At 37.6% G+C, this 15,461-nt stretch overlaps 1 protein-coding gene, 1 long non-coding RNA gene and 2 pseudogenes across 2 annotated transcripts; 2 read left to right on the top strand and 2 right to left on the bottom strand.

Moving 5' to 3' along the window:
- Positions 1 to 556: 556 nt before the first annotated feature.
- LOC129756946 (translocon-associated protein subunit alpha-like) lies at positions 557 to 3,982 on the top strand (annotated as a pseudogene).
- LOC129737778 (catenin alpha-like) lies at positions 3,166 to 6,660 on the bottom strand (annotated as a pseudogene).
- On the bottom strand, positions 6,402 to 8,637 carry LOC129756963 (translocon-associated protein subunit alpha-like). Its single transcript, XM_055754044.1, has 2 exons — positions 7,379 to 8,637; positions 6,402 to 7,311 (listed from the first exon to the last, which is right to left on the bottom strand). Exons 1-2 carry the CDS (start codon positions 7,431 to 7,433, stop codon positions 6,917 to 6,919), a joined length of 450 nt encoding a protein of 149 aa, XP_055610019.1. The 5' UTR covers positions 7,434 to 8,637; the 3' UTR covers positions 6,402 to 6,916.
- On the top strand, positions 7,129 to 14,152 carry LOC129756994 (uncharacterized). Its single transcript, XR_008739583.1, has 4 exons — positions 7,129 to 9,952; positions 10,016 to 10,640; positions 10,704 to 10,806; positions 10,869 to 14,152. It is a non-coding gene; the product is annotated as an uncharacterized LOC129756994 (long non-coding RNA).
- The last annotated feature ends 1,309 nt before the right edge of the window (positions 14,153 to 15,461 follow it).

Below are 15,461 nucleotides of genomic sequence, written 5' to 3'. Positions count from 1 at the left end.
AGCGCCTGTCATCCTCGAACTTCCCGTTCTCGGTGTAGCTTTTCCGGACCGCGGTATCAAACAATTGTTCCGGGCTACAGCTGCGCCAACCGCGGAAAGAAAGCAAGAACTCGTGGATCAGCAAATGACCAGAAACTGATGGCATAACCACCTGGACCCGGGACAGCGAACCAGCAATATTTTGCACCTAAGCCAATCAACGATCCGTTCCCCTAGCGGGACAAGCAAATTAAAAAAAAAAAAAATCAACGATCCGTTACATAGTCCGTACTAAAAAAACAATAACAAAGCTCTCACGCTTACACCGGACTGACGGATGATTGGGTTTTATTTTTAAATATTTTCTGCAGCATATTATGGCGCCGATTAGCTAAATCCATTCCATCCTGCAAATTTTTAGTACAGATCCATGCCATCCTGCAAATGTTTAGTACAGATCCATGCCATCCTGTAACATAACGCTGCCATTTCAAAGAAAATTTTATGAAAAGGCAGCGTTCTTCGCAGGATGACATATGCATGGATGTTTACGTCGTTTGTTTTGATTTTGATATTTATCGTATTCGATTGTGCATGTGCAGCGAATTTCTAAACGTTTTTTTTCTCGTCGGAACGAAAGTCCGGGATCGTGAATCCGTCGGATGCCTATAATCGTTCGCGTATTTTATTAAAGTGATGTTTTATATTAACTTGATTGGCCTTTTTTCCGAGATCTCGCGAGAGTGATATTAGATGTAATTGAAAATACCGCGGATTGCTTCCGCTTGGCTCCTGATGACTGTTGAGTATTTTCCCCTCTGGCAGGATATTCAACACTTAGTTATTTCTTTTCGACTACCAAGGACGGAAGCGGACAAGGTTTCGTACTTGTTCCAGGAAGATCAGGATGTGTTGATGTGTCAGAAACATCTCAGTCTCATATCTTATTATATTTGGCAACACATTCCAGTTTACAAGGTTCTGTAATCTGGGCACTGATACCTCAGCTGGTGGAAATATGCAAACTATGTTGGGGGGATTTGTATGAGAATGAATATGTGATTGTAATTTTAAATTTTTTTTATGCAATACCTATTTATGTATATTGGAACTTCGTTCCTGATGTGAAGGAGTTTTTTGCAGACTTCTTGAGATAGTGAGTTAAATGAAGAACAAAATGAAACAAAACACCACTGGCTTACAAAACGGACGCTTGTTTTTATTTCACTCTAGAATTTTCGCTAATTTCTTGTGTAAAACTGTTTTTTCACAGTTATATCTGGAATTGCTTGAAACTGTAACGAACAAGTTATAAACGCGAAGTGTTATTTCAACATTTTATGCAGTTTTGCCGAAATTCACTAGAATCTCTTCAGTTGATTCGGACCTAACCTTACTTCTGAAACTTGACTCTGTTTTGGTTGCTGATGTGTCATTAAACTCAGCAGTGAAGTTGTCGATTCCTGGTCCTTAACCCGAGCTGCCCGTGAAGCAGCTCAAGTAGAAGAAAAAGAAGTCGTCGATTTGAACCTGTGTTTTATCATAATGAGTTCTGATAACATCTGCTGCTTTTGCGGTCGTGATAATCCCCCTGCACCCAAAGGGTCGAAGAAACTTAAGAAGAAACCAAATGATTCGATTACTATTGGATGGGTCTGTTGTGATATCTGTGTTGGTTGGTACCATACTTGGAATGGAATTGGATGTTGTAGTTGAATCCGATGAGGCATCGGTAACCCAAAACGAGAAACCGGGAAACAGATGAAGAGCCAGAAACGACGAAATTGCCAGATGCAGATACGTTCCGTAGATGCAGATATGTTACTGGAACTCAACTGGAATTGCCTGCCGGAAACAATCCTGTCGAATTCCTCGTTGGATTCGCCAATAAGAGAAGTGACGATTTCATAGTAGAAATTTCAATTATGTACTTTATTCAAAACTTTTTGGCTATTGCCTACAACTGAGACATTAATCCGGGTTACGAAGCGACCGTCTCTTACTCGTTCCTTCCATCTGAATCGTTTGCCGGTCGGCCATTCGGATTGAACATTGCGCTCAACTACCGTTACGCCAGCGGAAATCAGTTATCAGGGTTTGGATGGGGAAACGTTCTTCCTGTACGTGTTACTGGCGGCTGTTGTAGTTTTGTTGCTGGTGCTCGCCCAACAATTCCTGACATCGTGTGGCAAGCGTGAACACTCCCCAGCTGCCCGTAAAACTGTTAAAACAGGAACCACCAGTACCAAGGATGTGGACTATGAATGGATTCCACAAGAAATACTCAAGAGGATTCGTAAGTTTTTTTTTGTTTTTTTTTTCTTATAGAAAATAAACTTTCTTTCTGGAACATATTTCGATATGTACCTGGAAGCACACGCGTAAGTCATATTGTATTGATTTTTCTCACTAAATATTTGCAGCTAAAATGCTTCGCTTTTTCTGATTCAGCATTAATTTAGTTTGTAGATATTCAGTCTTTCTAAAAAGAATATCGACCGAAAAACTTTCCAAAAGATGAAGGTAAAGGTTGTTTTATTCATGGAACGTTGTTATTCATTTTATTTTAGACCTACTCAATTCTTACGATAAACTTACGTTATCTTTATCTAAATATGTCATAAACATGATTTCAAACTTATTTCCATCAGTAAACAACCAGTAAAGTGAATAATACACCGCAGATAGAGAGAATCAAATGATAACTGACAAAAGAAAAGCTAAATATGGGACAGCCTTGCGGGTACATTTAATACGCATGCGGAATATACTCGCAAGGCGGTCCCATAATTATTTTCCGGAATATCCGGAACAGATTGGATTTGGTTGAACAATCTGCTGCTGGGGTGCGTTTGTTGTTATCCATCCACATTCGGTCAGATTCGAGCTCAGATGAGAATATTTGTCGTCAATCGTTCATCAATTTTATATTACACTGCTTCAACCTTTATAAAAAAAAAAAACAAATAGAAAAATGGACTGGCAGTTTAGTCTGATGGCGATTCCACATTATTGAAGCAGTGCCGAAAGCGACAAAGAAAAGGCAATCATGCTACATCTGCCGGGCTTTGTCGGTTGCGTTTTTCTGTTTCACAAAACCTCATAAAGTTAAGAAAATTTTCCCAGGACCTTTCTTTTTTATGAGAAAGAAACAACAACTTTATTATAATGTTTTTAATACACATATTTTTTGTCCATTTTTATTTTTCTATCGATAAATATTTTGTGTCATGTTCTGCCTGTTGAACATTATTTATGTTGCTGTGTCTAGGAGCAATGCAAGTTAAAATTTCAGTTGACTTCTAAGACACTTTGAAACACTTTCGTAACAAGTTTTATAGTTTTTTTTCTTCTGCTGCTGCTTCATATACTCAGTGCAATATTCTTCGTATAGGTAAGAAATAGGAATGCTGACAACGCGATGAGTTTGCCATTTATGGATTCGTTCTTTATCTTGTTCTAACAGTACATTAATTGAGTTTATTTGTGTTGCCATTGGCTGCTGCTAAGCTCGAGGATGTCTTTTATGATTTCAATCTTTTTTTTAATCATATTAAGATTCTTAACTATCTTTGAATCTCAAGCTGTCTGACTTGGTCGTTTAATCCGCTTACCCACGTAAACTCTCCCCTTGTGTGTTCTTCATTTAATGTCTGTTTTGTTTATTTATTAGTACCGCCTCTCATCCAACGGGTTCGACACATTCCTGAAGAAGACTGGCCAGAAGATCGGAAACCGAAACCGAACCGTAGCTACCGAAACCACAGCTACAGGAGGCCACCACCGGACCCTAATGGAAACTGATATTGGAGAATAACCCCTAGAAACCCCTTCCTTTTCCTTTGTTTAAAGTTTTTTTTCTCTAACTGTTGAGTCGCCGCGACTATTACGGCCCCCTTTCCTACTAACCTAGTGAAACGAATACACTCGGCACATTGAAACTTTGTAAAAGTAAAAGGCCTTTAATAAACTAGTTTTAATTAAAAAAAAAAACTATCTTTGAATAACAGCATGAATGATTACCTTATTACAGAATATCTAAATTCGGTTCTAAATCTAAATTTCAACTTTAAAAGTTACATTGGAAAATTTTCAATATCAATATAGAGTAAGAAGTTAAATTGTTTTCATTCTCCAAAATACTGGTTTACAAACTCTTGTTGACTGTGCGATTATATAAGTATTGATAAAATGCATCTACTCATTACGTGGTGAGAAATGTATAAATAAATATAACGATGCGATACACAAAAAAAAACTACAAAATAGTGATAAAATATAGACCATCGTTCTTTATATAGCTTTTCTATAAAATGGGGTTTCCTATTTTGAGGGCCAAATTTGTTCTCGCAATGAGGTTTACAACCTTTAAAATTCCTTTCCTCTATTAGATTCTGCTCTGATAATCTAACTATTATAAGCTGCTTTGATATCAGCTCATGATAAAATAAAACAAAACAAAAATAATGCTTTCCCTACAGCATACAGGCTGTAAGTTTTGGTCTCCCCTGAATGAGCTGCTGCGCCCTCCTTTTTAGACGGCATCCGTGGGGCTTTGGTACTCGGACAGGGCGTGAACGGGATTCTGGGCCTTCTTCTGTGACGCTCGTCGCACCTTGGCCCGCACTTCTTTCGGTTTCTCCGGGCGCACTAGCGGTTTCTTCTCCGGGGCCTTCATCTTTCACACCAAGATTGGAGACTGTGGAGATTTTGTTTTGGAAAAGTAAAGTATTTATAGTTTAATCTGGTTCATAAATGTTTCAATGAGACATGAGGGTAAATTTTATTGTTAGGTAAAACAAGGTTTGATTGGTATTACGAAGTGACGTTGGTAACAAAAAAAAAAAAGGTTTTTACTGTTAGTCGTAATATCTCATTGTATTAAAACTATCTGTGATTGAAAAAAAAAAACAATAATTGAACAATTCCTAATCTGTTGTGTTGTGATCGGTGTTATTGAGTGCAAAAGGCGTATTATGATGTGTTAGTTGGTAGACTGGTGTGCTTTTTTTCATTCTATAGATCCACAACCCCGAGCCGAACGCAACTTACTTTGGAGTTCTGAGTTTAGATTAAGGGTTCCAGAGCCGTGTGCAGTAGGGGAATCGATCGAATTGATTGTTATGGAGGGTTAGCAAGAATTGGGAAAATATAATACGCATATAATAGACAGTTATCGTTAGTAGCGTTGCAATCTCACTGGAACATGTACCGAAACCATATTTACCGGAACAGTTCCCTGTCGAGTGTATTTGGTGGAAGCGACGTACGAATACTTAACCGTGTAGACGACGGCTTTCATAAGATTCTTGGCGGCCTGGAATAAAGAAGTGGCGCTGTCCAGCTGCAAAGATTAAATTAAAACAAACGGTCACCGGTAGATTATATCGTTCAACAAAAGACAATGGAACAAACTTAACTATTACCCCGGAAACTATCAGCTAACCGCTGATGTTTTGCACGTCCGCTTTGACCTTGGACGTGATCTGGATATAGTGGCAGTACAGAGCGATACGCTGCAGATATGCCAGCAGATCCTTTTTCGTGGAACTTTCTGGACATTGGTCGGCGATCTCGCGAGTCAGCTTATCCAGCTTGGTGCCGGCTTCCGAGATCTTTTTGGTAGAATTGATCACATCCATAGTGGTCTAGAGCTGTCCACGGTCGCTGTAAAAAAAGTACAACTCAAGTTAAAAAACAAGACCATTCTACTTACGATATCACAGTCAAAACGTACCGAGTGAAGTCTGTCATTTCCATCATGATCATGCACATGTGCTTAGCCATATAGATGATATCATTGCCGGTATCGTCCCACTTAGCCACTTCCGAGTCTTCTGATCTTCTGTTTGTCCTCTTCATTCATCTTTCGCATGGCTTCCTATAGGTAAATTTCGGTTAGAAACATCACTTGAAGGTCACGGAAATTTCCAATTCAAATAGAAATCAATATTGGTTAACAATAGAAACAGTACATCCCACAAAAATTAAGATACTCAATTCTGATTTTAACATTTTAAATTGGTAATCGGAAATTACTTTCGAGTGAAAGATTTCATTATTTTGGCACGGTTCATAGTTGTCCATTTCGGCTTCCACCACGTTGCAGACTCGGGCCGATCTGCCCTGGATAGCACCGGCCGTGTTTCTCAAATCCAATGCATCGCCAGGACAAACTTATTCACATCCTCCAGAATGTGATTTTCCGAAACAGCTAAAAAGTCATCGATAGTGGTAATGTCATCGACTGCTTCCGTCAAAATGCGAACATGTTTTCCCAAGCCTGTCGGTAGGCTTTCATGTTTTCCTGAGCAACTTTGGAATTCGGACGAGCACACAGAATCAGAGCGGCATTAATGACCTGTAGACAAAGCGTCTCGATCTGGGCCGCGGCGTAGCGCAACATTTCAACACCGTACTCGTGGTTGGACATGCTGCACACAAGGTTGGCAACCTCGACCAGCTTTTCTGCATGTTTAGTATACTGTTCGGCCCGTTCGTGAACCTGCTTTTCGTTGCCAGAACGGGCAGCATCGATCAGATCCAGAAGTGGCATGTTAGTCTCGAGGAATGAGACGAAACATTATCAACAACGGACTGGCAGCTGCCGGCGAAGGTCAAATAATCTGGAACGTCCCGTTTTGACTTGAGGGTTTTTTTGACATTACGATTATCTAGCATAATGTGACCTTTCGCAAAATACATTTTTTTTTTCATTATAATTTGTTTGCCAACTAACTATTCAGTCAAACGACTTTCCGGAAGATAATGCCAGAATCATTGTTCCACGCCGATTATACTTTTTGTGTTGATGATGGTGATGGCCCGGGCATTCTACATATTTGTGTCTCTGTTTTTTGCTTTGTTAACGATAGCTACCCTTCTCAACCTTCGGAAAACTGATTTTCGCAGGCGTCACGGTAGTTGAGCGCAATGTTCAATCCGAATGGCCGACCGCCAACCGATTCAGATGAAAGGAACGAGTAAGAGACGGTCGCTTCGTGACCCGGTTTAATGTCTCAGTTGTAGGCAATACCCGAAAAGTTTTGAATGAAGTAATTAAAATTTTTACTATGAAATCGTCACTTCTCTTATTGGCAAATCCAACGAGGAATTCGACAGGATTTCCGGCAGGCAATTCCAGCTGAGTTCCAGTAACATAGTTCCTTGTAAATAGAAGGAATGTATCTGCATCTCGCGATTTCGTCGTTTCTGGCTCTTCATCTGTTTCTGGTTCCTCGTTTTGGGTTACCGATGCCTCATCGGATTCAACTTCAACATCTAATTCCTCGTCTAATTCATCCTCGGTAGCATTGGCCATGAACCGGGAGCCTGCCAGAAATAGAAAAAAAACCCAAAATTATGGTTACGAAATGCCACCTGCAAACATGAAACTTACCGTTGTCCGCCGTAAGGAGAACTGCCGGTTCTGCTACTTGAATCACTGAGTTCATTCACAAAATTTACACTTTATTTATTCACTGGGAAAGACACTTACATCCGCTAGCGCTAACCGTGGTAATATGAGGCAGCTTTTCCACCAAATGCTGCACGGCTGGAGGTTTTGCGATGAAAACGTTGTAAAACCGTTATTAACTGACCCTCACCGCAAGACCATTTGTATGCAAACGACGGATTTTCTGGATCCCCCAAATTTCCATTGTTACGATTTAGACGACAAAAGAAAACGCGATCAAAACATTAGATTGACGTGTACTAAATTGGCGGCGTTCTGAATGCAGGATGGCACTGGCTGTACTAAATATTTTTAGTACACTTGCAGGATTACTTATCCCCGGATAACTATTAGCCTCTAATCTCCAGAGCAAATCGCAACCTCGGATTCCTCAAAAGAGTATCGAAAGAGTTTCGAGACCCTTACTGCCGCTCATAGCAAGTCCGTCCCATTTGCGTTTTTGTTGAAATGAGAAAAACGGTATTGAAAAATCATTAAAAGTCCAATGGTAGTTCGGCACTTGTATGCGTTTTTAATCAAAATTATCAACTGAATCTATCACAGCAAAGGCTAATGAAAGATTTTCGCTTTATAAAGATAATTTTTTCGTTTTGATTCCGTTGAAAATCATTTGCTGGGCCCTTATGGCTGTGGGACCGACATGCGATGATTTATGCCATATGGGACCGACTTGCGATCATTTGTTCAATGGGACAAATTTACTTGAGGTTTTTTTCAATGTTCATCAGAACAAAGTGTTGAAAACAAAATTTTCTCTTGAAACTACAGATAAAGTTAAACTGATTCCAGCGATAAACTGAAAAATGATGAAAATGCAAATGGGACGGACTTGCTATGAGCGGCAGCTTACTGCCTTCGATCCTTATACTGTTCCCTAGTGCGCTCATTACTAGAGTATGCCTCGGAAGTTTGGTCTCCTTATACGATGGTTTGGTCCAAAAGACTTGAAGCTGTTCAATCGAGATTTGTGAAATACGCACTCAGATTCCTGCCGTGGAACCAGCCCCAGGAGCTCACTGACTACAGCGAACGTTGCAGACTGCTTGGTCTAGACACTCTTTTGGAGAGAAGAGTCACAGCACGAGCTTTACTTGTAAACAAGATCTTCACAGGCACTATCGACTGCCCGGAATTACTAAGCTCCTTTAATATCAACGTTCCGGCAAGAACATTAAGGCAACGAGATTTCCTTCAAATCGACTTCCGACGAACTAATTACGGACAACATGAACCAATAAGAAGCATGAGTCGGATCTTCAACTGGTTTTTTGAACTTTACGAATTTGACATTACAACTAACTGTTTTAGATCTAGAATAAGAAATTCGCCACAACTTAGAAATCTGATTGTCTCGATAGAAAATTATACATTTTAGTGAATTATATTTGTAATGTTCCCGTTAAACTTAGAATTAATCTTTCATGTAGACTATTCAGTCAGATGAAATGTGATAATAAATGTAAATGTAAATGGAGGAGACGAGATAAATGAACCGCACCGTTCGGCTGTTTACCGGAGACTGTATGGGCGATGGGCGCGCTCGCAATCCCGGTATACGATTTCTCGTGTGTTAAACAGAGAAACAATAGCCTTCACTCCAATTTCACTCCGATTAGCTGTCATTCTTATGGAAATCTGTGTAAGAGTAAAGAGCAAGCTTTATTCTTTTTAGCAGGCCCAATCCCAATAAACGCCAACGGACAATCTTTTAACAAACCTTAACACCATCTACTGACAGAAAAGGTCAACATTTCTCGATAATTGAATTTTTCTCTTGTACCCCTCGTTCCGGGGGGTTCAAATGCACTCTAATATGCTTTTGTTCAAATTTGGAATACATTTGCAAAATGTACTCTGAACTACTTTCGTCAATTTTTGGGAAATGCTATGCCACTGACTCAATTTAATTGAGAACCTGACTCGTTTTTACGCATTCAGCTTCCTCAATTAAAAATAATAATCTTCAATTTAAACAGATACCTTATTTGTATTGCATCTTAAAATTGCAAAGTTTTCCAGTTTAAGTGATAAATAACATAATTAAGAAATTTAAAATTTATTTCATATCAGGAAACGCTTTTTCGCTTTTTTTCAAAACCAGCCATTTCTATAACAAAAAAGCAGAAAGTAGTGTTTTCTAACTGTCAAATGAGATTTAGAAAAAAAAATTCAAACCTGTCCACGTGGACATCCCGCATAATCAAATATCATACACGTAATCATCAATATTATTCCGTTCTGATTATATGAATAGTGACTATTGGAGTAATCGTTTAAAAATCTTCTTATTTATAACAAACTTTTCTATTTTTCATGTGTCTTCGCTTGAAACGATATAAAAATATTTGTGAAAGATACGTGCAATAATCTTTAAAACAAAACGCGGGATGAATCTAAGTGTGTCGTGTGTCTTCACTCAACAATAAAGCAAATAAACAAAATGGCGTGCGTGTCTTGTTAATGTGAGCAGAAACTTTTTGTTTTCCAGGAAACCCAGTAAGTTTTTAAATATTTTATCACGCTTGAAATGTTTTAAATAGTGTAACATATTTTTTGCAGTGCTAAACACTACAAGGCTTACCGCAACTGAAAAAACGGTGCCAGAATGGAATCACAACAAATACTTATTCCCTTCCCCCATGAGATGGCTCCGGAAAAGATACCCCAAGATCCATTGGAAGCTAAAACAGGGCTTGCTCCTCGGCCACTAGATCTAGGCCAGTGCCTTCAACATTCCTCTGATCGAAGTCTCAACAACGCTGAGACTGCCCATGTCTGGAATTCATCCAACAAGCAGCATCCAATAACCTGTTTATAAAACACCGATGCTCGGGGCGGCTGTTGTAAGTATCCAGTGTTTGTTTCCATTTCCCTAACCTAATTTTGGCTACTGCGGCCGCCGGGAGTCTGTTCATCAATACGGTCACAAAACTCAGAATCAATTTTCAATCGAAAAAACAAAGCCTTCACAGCGCCCGTCACCGAGAAACAAGCAGGGCACTGGGACACAACTCCTGACAGTCGTCACCACCAGGTCTCAAGCCTAGCGAAAATTCGGCAACACGATGTGGCCCGCGGCAAATCCGTATGGCCAGAAGACAGGCCGACAACGTGGCACTCTTAACGGTCTCCTGGGACAGGCTCGCACAAAAGGCTTCCACCAGTCATGTACTTGGTTTAAGCAGTAAGTTTGCTATTATTTAAAGCATAATCAATAAAATTAAAATTATGTTTTTGTTATTTATAGGTTGCCAGTTTGTCATCGAAGCCGTCGAACATGTGCCCAAGCCCCTCAATCAGGTCATTGAAACACTACGAGAGGATCGATACACGATGGTGTCGTTTCGATGGTAAGTAGATTTTTAATACACTTTGGCTAAAGATTATAATAAAAATAAATTATATTCTCCAGGAATTGGAGAATCCAACGCTCCAGATGAAGGCATTAGCGGCGGAAAAAGATCACCCGTTTCTTATAACCCCTCTCGGGGAATGGACACCAACCCCCACCACGTCCAACACTCACCATCAGATGCCCGTAAAGATTTTGATATTCAGTCGCTGCATCCGACCAAGAACAATTCTGTCGCGAGTCACAGTATCCTCGCACCACACTTTATCTGCACGAGCAAAGAGGATAGCTGTTCCTGGGTCAACAACTAGCACGGAATCGAACTGGAAATGCTAAACCTGCCAAAAGAGAGACCTTCGTAATGACAAAGCACTCCATGTCTGCTGCAATTTGGCGCCAAAATGGATTCTACCAATATATCAAAGATAGTAGATATAAAGATACCCAGCTCTTTACATTTTTCATATAAATTCCAACAGACATTCTTTCTACCAACATTAACACCACCTGCTGACGGAAAAGGTCATCATTTCTCACAAATTGTGTTTAGTGATCGTAGCGTGCAGATCATGATGCACTCTGATATGTTTTCAATCAATGTAAAATTATTCAAACTGCACTCTGAAGTAATTTGATTAAATATTGCAGAAATAAATGCGACTGACTCAGTAAAATTGAGCTAACCGCATTCAGATTCATCGATTGTGAAAATACCTTAATTTAATAATGAAAACATTAACATTAACAATGTTTTGATTATTTGATCAACAATGAATAAAAAAAAGTGTATAAACAAAGTTATAATTTAAGAATATTTAACATTTATAATTTATGAACATAGTGAAAAGTTGAATTTTAAGCCAGTCTCAGCGCTTAAAACTTCTTAAGATTTTATTTCTTGATTCCCTCAATGTGATAACATTCCTACCTTTTCATTTCCACCTGAGGTGTACCGCTACCTTTATTTACTCTTTTAAATTTGTACATAGCACTTCGAAACGTTGAACTAAAATTAAGAACTAAATTTAGGTAAATGGCCAGCAAGGAAATCAATTAGAAAAAATCCAATACTCAAATTGCTGTATGATAAAAACAGCTGGACCAACTAATACAACTATGGCATTTTAGTTTACCTGAAGTGTCGTGTTAAATTTTGAAGAATATTATTTTATTATTACTTTTGCAAATTTAGAGTCTTCTTCAATGTGAAATAATCAGGCTGATATTATTTTTTTTTGAAAATTTGGATACTGTGCAATCTGTTGCAGTCACAAAAAGCGATTGGCGAATAGAAAAATTAAAAAAAAACTGATTTAAATAGGTACTGTTTTGAAATGTGGCACAAATGTCACAATCCACAAATCTAAAGTGTGCAGTCCCATTTTGTGCGCTGCTCATAAAATAATCCACACCCTCATTTCTCATTAAAGATTTTTGAGTGCAAAAATTAGTTACTGTTAATGGGACTTTTGATTGTTGTGCTAAAAAACTCTCAATTGAGTACATGTGTCCCACCGTGTGATAAAAACTTATTTACATGAGTTTTCTCTGCTAACAGTGTTCAATGTGTTTTAGTTGCATTTCTGCCGTCTGGTGGCGCTTTTTTTTGTCTCCCGGTTTTCATAAGAGTTGGGAATCTTTATATAAACTATTTTTGAATATATCCTAAGATTTCAATAGGAAAACAGCAATGGCAGCCCAGATGGCTGATTCGGATCTAGAAATCATAACTCAATTTCGCGATGCAGATAGAAGAAATCCAAGTTCAGTTGGGCTTGTGTCAATCAATTAATTGTGAGTTAACTCACGAGAAATGGTGAAAAATTAATCAGTTTACATTTTAGAGTTTGAAATTTGAAATCCAACAGTTACCGTAACAACATTCAAAACATCAACCAGTTATATGAAAACTTGTATTCAGATTTTTTGAAATCATGATAGAAGAATTTAGAATGCTTAACCAAAATAACAAAACCTATTTATAGGACTTAAGATTTCAAAATCCAATTTTGATATGTAACAGTTAAATTCAAATCAAATGTGTCGATCATTTTAAAAATTAGAATCAAACAAGAGTCAGATCCTCTACAAAATACTTTTGGAAATTATCAAATTTTAAATTTTACTATTAGAAGCTTAAATCCAGTTTGGATTTTCAAACAACATTAGAAGATTTTGAAAAGTATAACAGGTTAATTTGCTGAACTTTCAGATCAGCGTAGAAAATTTGCACCTAGCATCATATTTTTGGAAACCAAATTTTAATTAAGTGTCAAAATCAAAGAAAAAAGCATGTAATAACTGAAAAAGTGAATATATAGTCACCCTTATTCTTGTTTACGGCGTATCTGTCGTTCGTTCGAACGGATACTTTCGATCGAATTCGAAAAAGCTATTCTTGTTTTCGTTCGAATGCGATACGTTCGATGTTGGTGTTACCAGATGAATTTCGAAATTTCTAAGCAGCCCTGCTGTATCAAAATGACATTTCTCGTGTGCCAACAAAAGTGAACAACCTGCCTGATAAGTGATATTGTGAAATTTTTAATATTGAACCGGCAAACAGGAACCTCGTAAACGGCCCAGGGACCAGGAAAAAACCCAATCATGCTCGAGCGGATCGGGCCCACCAAGAAAACCTCCAGCAAGCTATTTTGTGTGATTTCCAGAAGTTCGACAAATCGGAGCCGATACCAGCCGGCGGGGGTGTTGCTATCGCTGCTGCTGCTAGAAAGTTGCCCCGTCGTAGGAGATCGAGCTCTCATAGAAAAAATCAACAAAAATTTAAATAAAAATGAGTTTGTATTCCAGAAAATTTTGTTATTTTTGAATTTCATAAATAACATTGATCTCGACAAAATTAAAATTTTTAATCACCTTTCGACTCTACAACCGGTCTTATTCATTGGCAGAGGTTTCCGTGTCAGTTGGCTCAATTAGGCCTGGATCTATTTTTATGTTTAGTTTAAATATCACATTTTTCTCATTTCTTCTCAAATTTGCTCAAAATATGTTATTTTGAACCACTTTTGTCATTTATAATCTGCATTAAATTCCACCAATTGTTTTAAACGGTCATCATTCGCAGCATTAGACTCGCGTTTGTCAGTCCAAAGAAAAAATACTTTCGATCGAAAACGAAAATGCAGTTTTTTGTTCGTACGAACGATGTTCGAAAGATCGAACGGTTCTCATTCGTTCGAACGAAAACAAGAATGCAAAATTGCAAAACTTTCGAACGAATGCCATTCGTTCGAAAACAAGAATAAGGGTGAGTGTAACTTGAATAACATCCTTAGAACAGAGCGATCCAAAAGCTGCTAGGTAAAAATTATGCTTATATATGTAATTCGACTAATATTTGATACATTAAAATTTACAATACAATGTACAAACTTAAATTATAATATAATTGTTGAATATTGTACTTAAATAAATTTAAAAAATCTAAAAAACTACAACACGAATCGTCTCTGCCTCCATTCTTGATCGTAAAAAGATCTTCTGAAGATAAGCTGTACCATCAGCAATACTTGAAAAAGATGATAAGTTAACGATTACATCTATCTTTCAGGTGCTCTCTGCTAAATTTTCATCTAGAAAAAAGCAAAAAAAAATGAATGGTTACTCTACTTAACGACCCGTTCGCTGTATCGTCAAGTGCGCCCAAACGATTCCATTTCATGGAAAAAAGACTACCTTAATCGTACATTAATAATTCAAAACTATAAAGCTAATCTTTCGTGTGTCTTAGGAAGAAGATAATGGCAATCGTTATTTTATAATACTGATTCATGCGGGAAGTCCACGTAGAGAAAGATCTCAGTGTGTTTGTTGTGCAAATTAACCTTCAAAATGCTAGTTATTTCCGACCATGTAATATAAATTGTTTTTTTTTCTTAGCGTGTTTTACTGAATAGTTGCATTTCTGCCGCAGCATTTGATGGTGGCGCTTTTGGATTTTGTCCGTGGATTTCTGCAAGAGTTCCGACTCTTGTAATGGATAATTTTTGGCAATAACTCCTATGTAGAAATTTTCATCTTAATTCAATTTTCGATAATTTCCAACACCCCCTCTCCCCTACGCAACTCTTTTTTTTTTAATTTTCTATCCAAAATCCACCAAGCGTAAAAAGTTGCTACATTCACTCCCCCCCTAAACGCATAATGTAATATTAGAATGGTTCCTTAACAGGAGTATTATTTTCAAAATTTTACAATTCAAAGCCGTAATTTTTGATCATTTCAAAGCTGTTCAATGTCATATTTCTTTAATATATAGTTAAAAATATGAAATGAAAAATTTGAACAACCAAAATCTAAAACAAAAAAATAATAAATAAATTAACGGCTTCTTATTTAAAAATCTAAATTTTAGCGGAATACATAGCAGTTTAATACAAAAACCTTGCAAAATTCATTTAAAAATAAATTTTGAGTATCATAAAATATCATTTTTATTCAACAAAGAACCTATTTTCCATAATTCATATAATAGAAAAATGTTTTTTTTTTAATTAAACCACCCCATGAGGGTCCAAAAATGCCTCAATGCTGAATTATTATCAAAGAGAAGGTTTGAAGAACCTCTTAGCTGAATGAAACTATGATTTTAAAGTAGTCGATGATTCCTTTGAATTCAGCCACAGTATT

This window comes from Uranotaenia lowii, chromosome 1 (genome assembly GCF_029784155.1).
Source record: "Uranotaenia lowii strain MFRU-FL chromosome 1, ASM2978415v1, whole genome shotgun sequence".
NCBI lineage: Eukaryota > Metazoa > Arthropoda > Insecta > Diptera > Culicidae > Uranotaenia > Uranotaenia lowii.
This window is presented reverse-complemented; position numbering and strand designations above follow the sequence as displayed.

Bases quoted from the DNA above. Each gene is read 5' to 3' on its own strand.
- LOC129756963 (XM_055754044.1), bottom strand. From the start codon at position 7,433: ATGAACTCAGTGATTCAAGTAGCAGAACCGGCAGTTCTCCTTACGGCG. The intron at 7,312-7,378 runs GTAAGTTTCATG...TATTTCTGGCAG, and splicing joins TCTCCTTACGGCGGACAACG to GCTCCCGGTTCATGGCCAAT.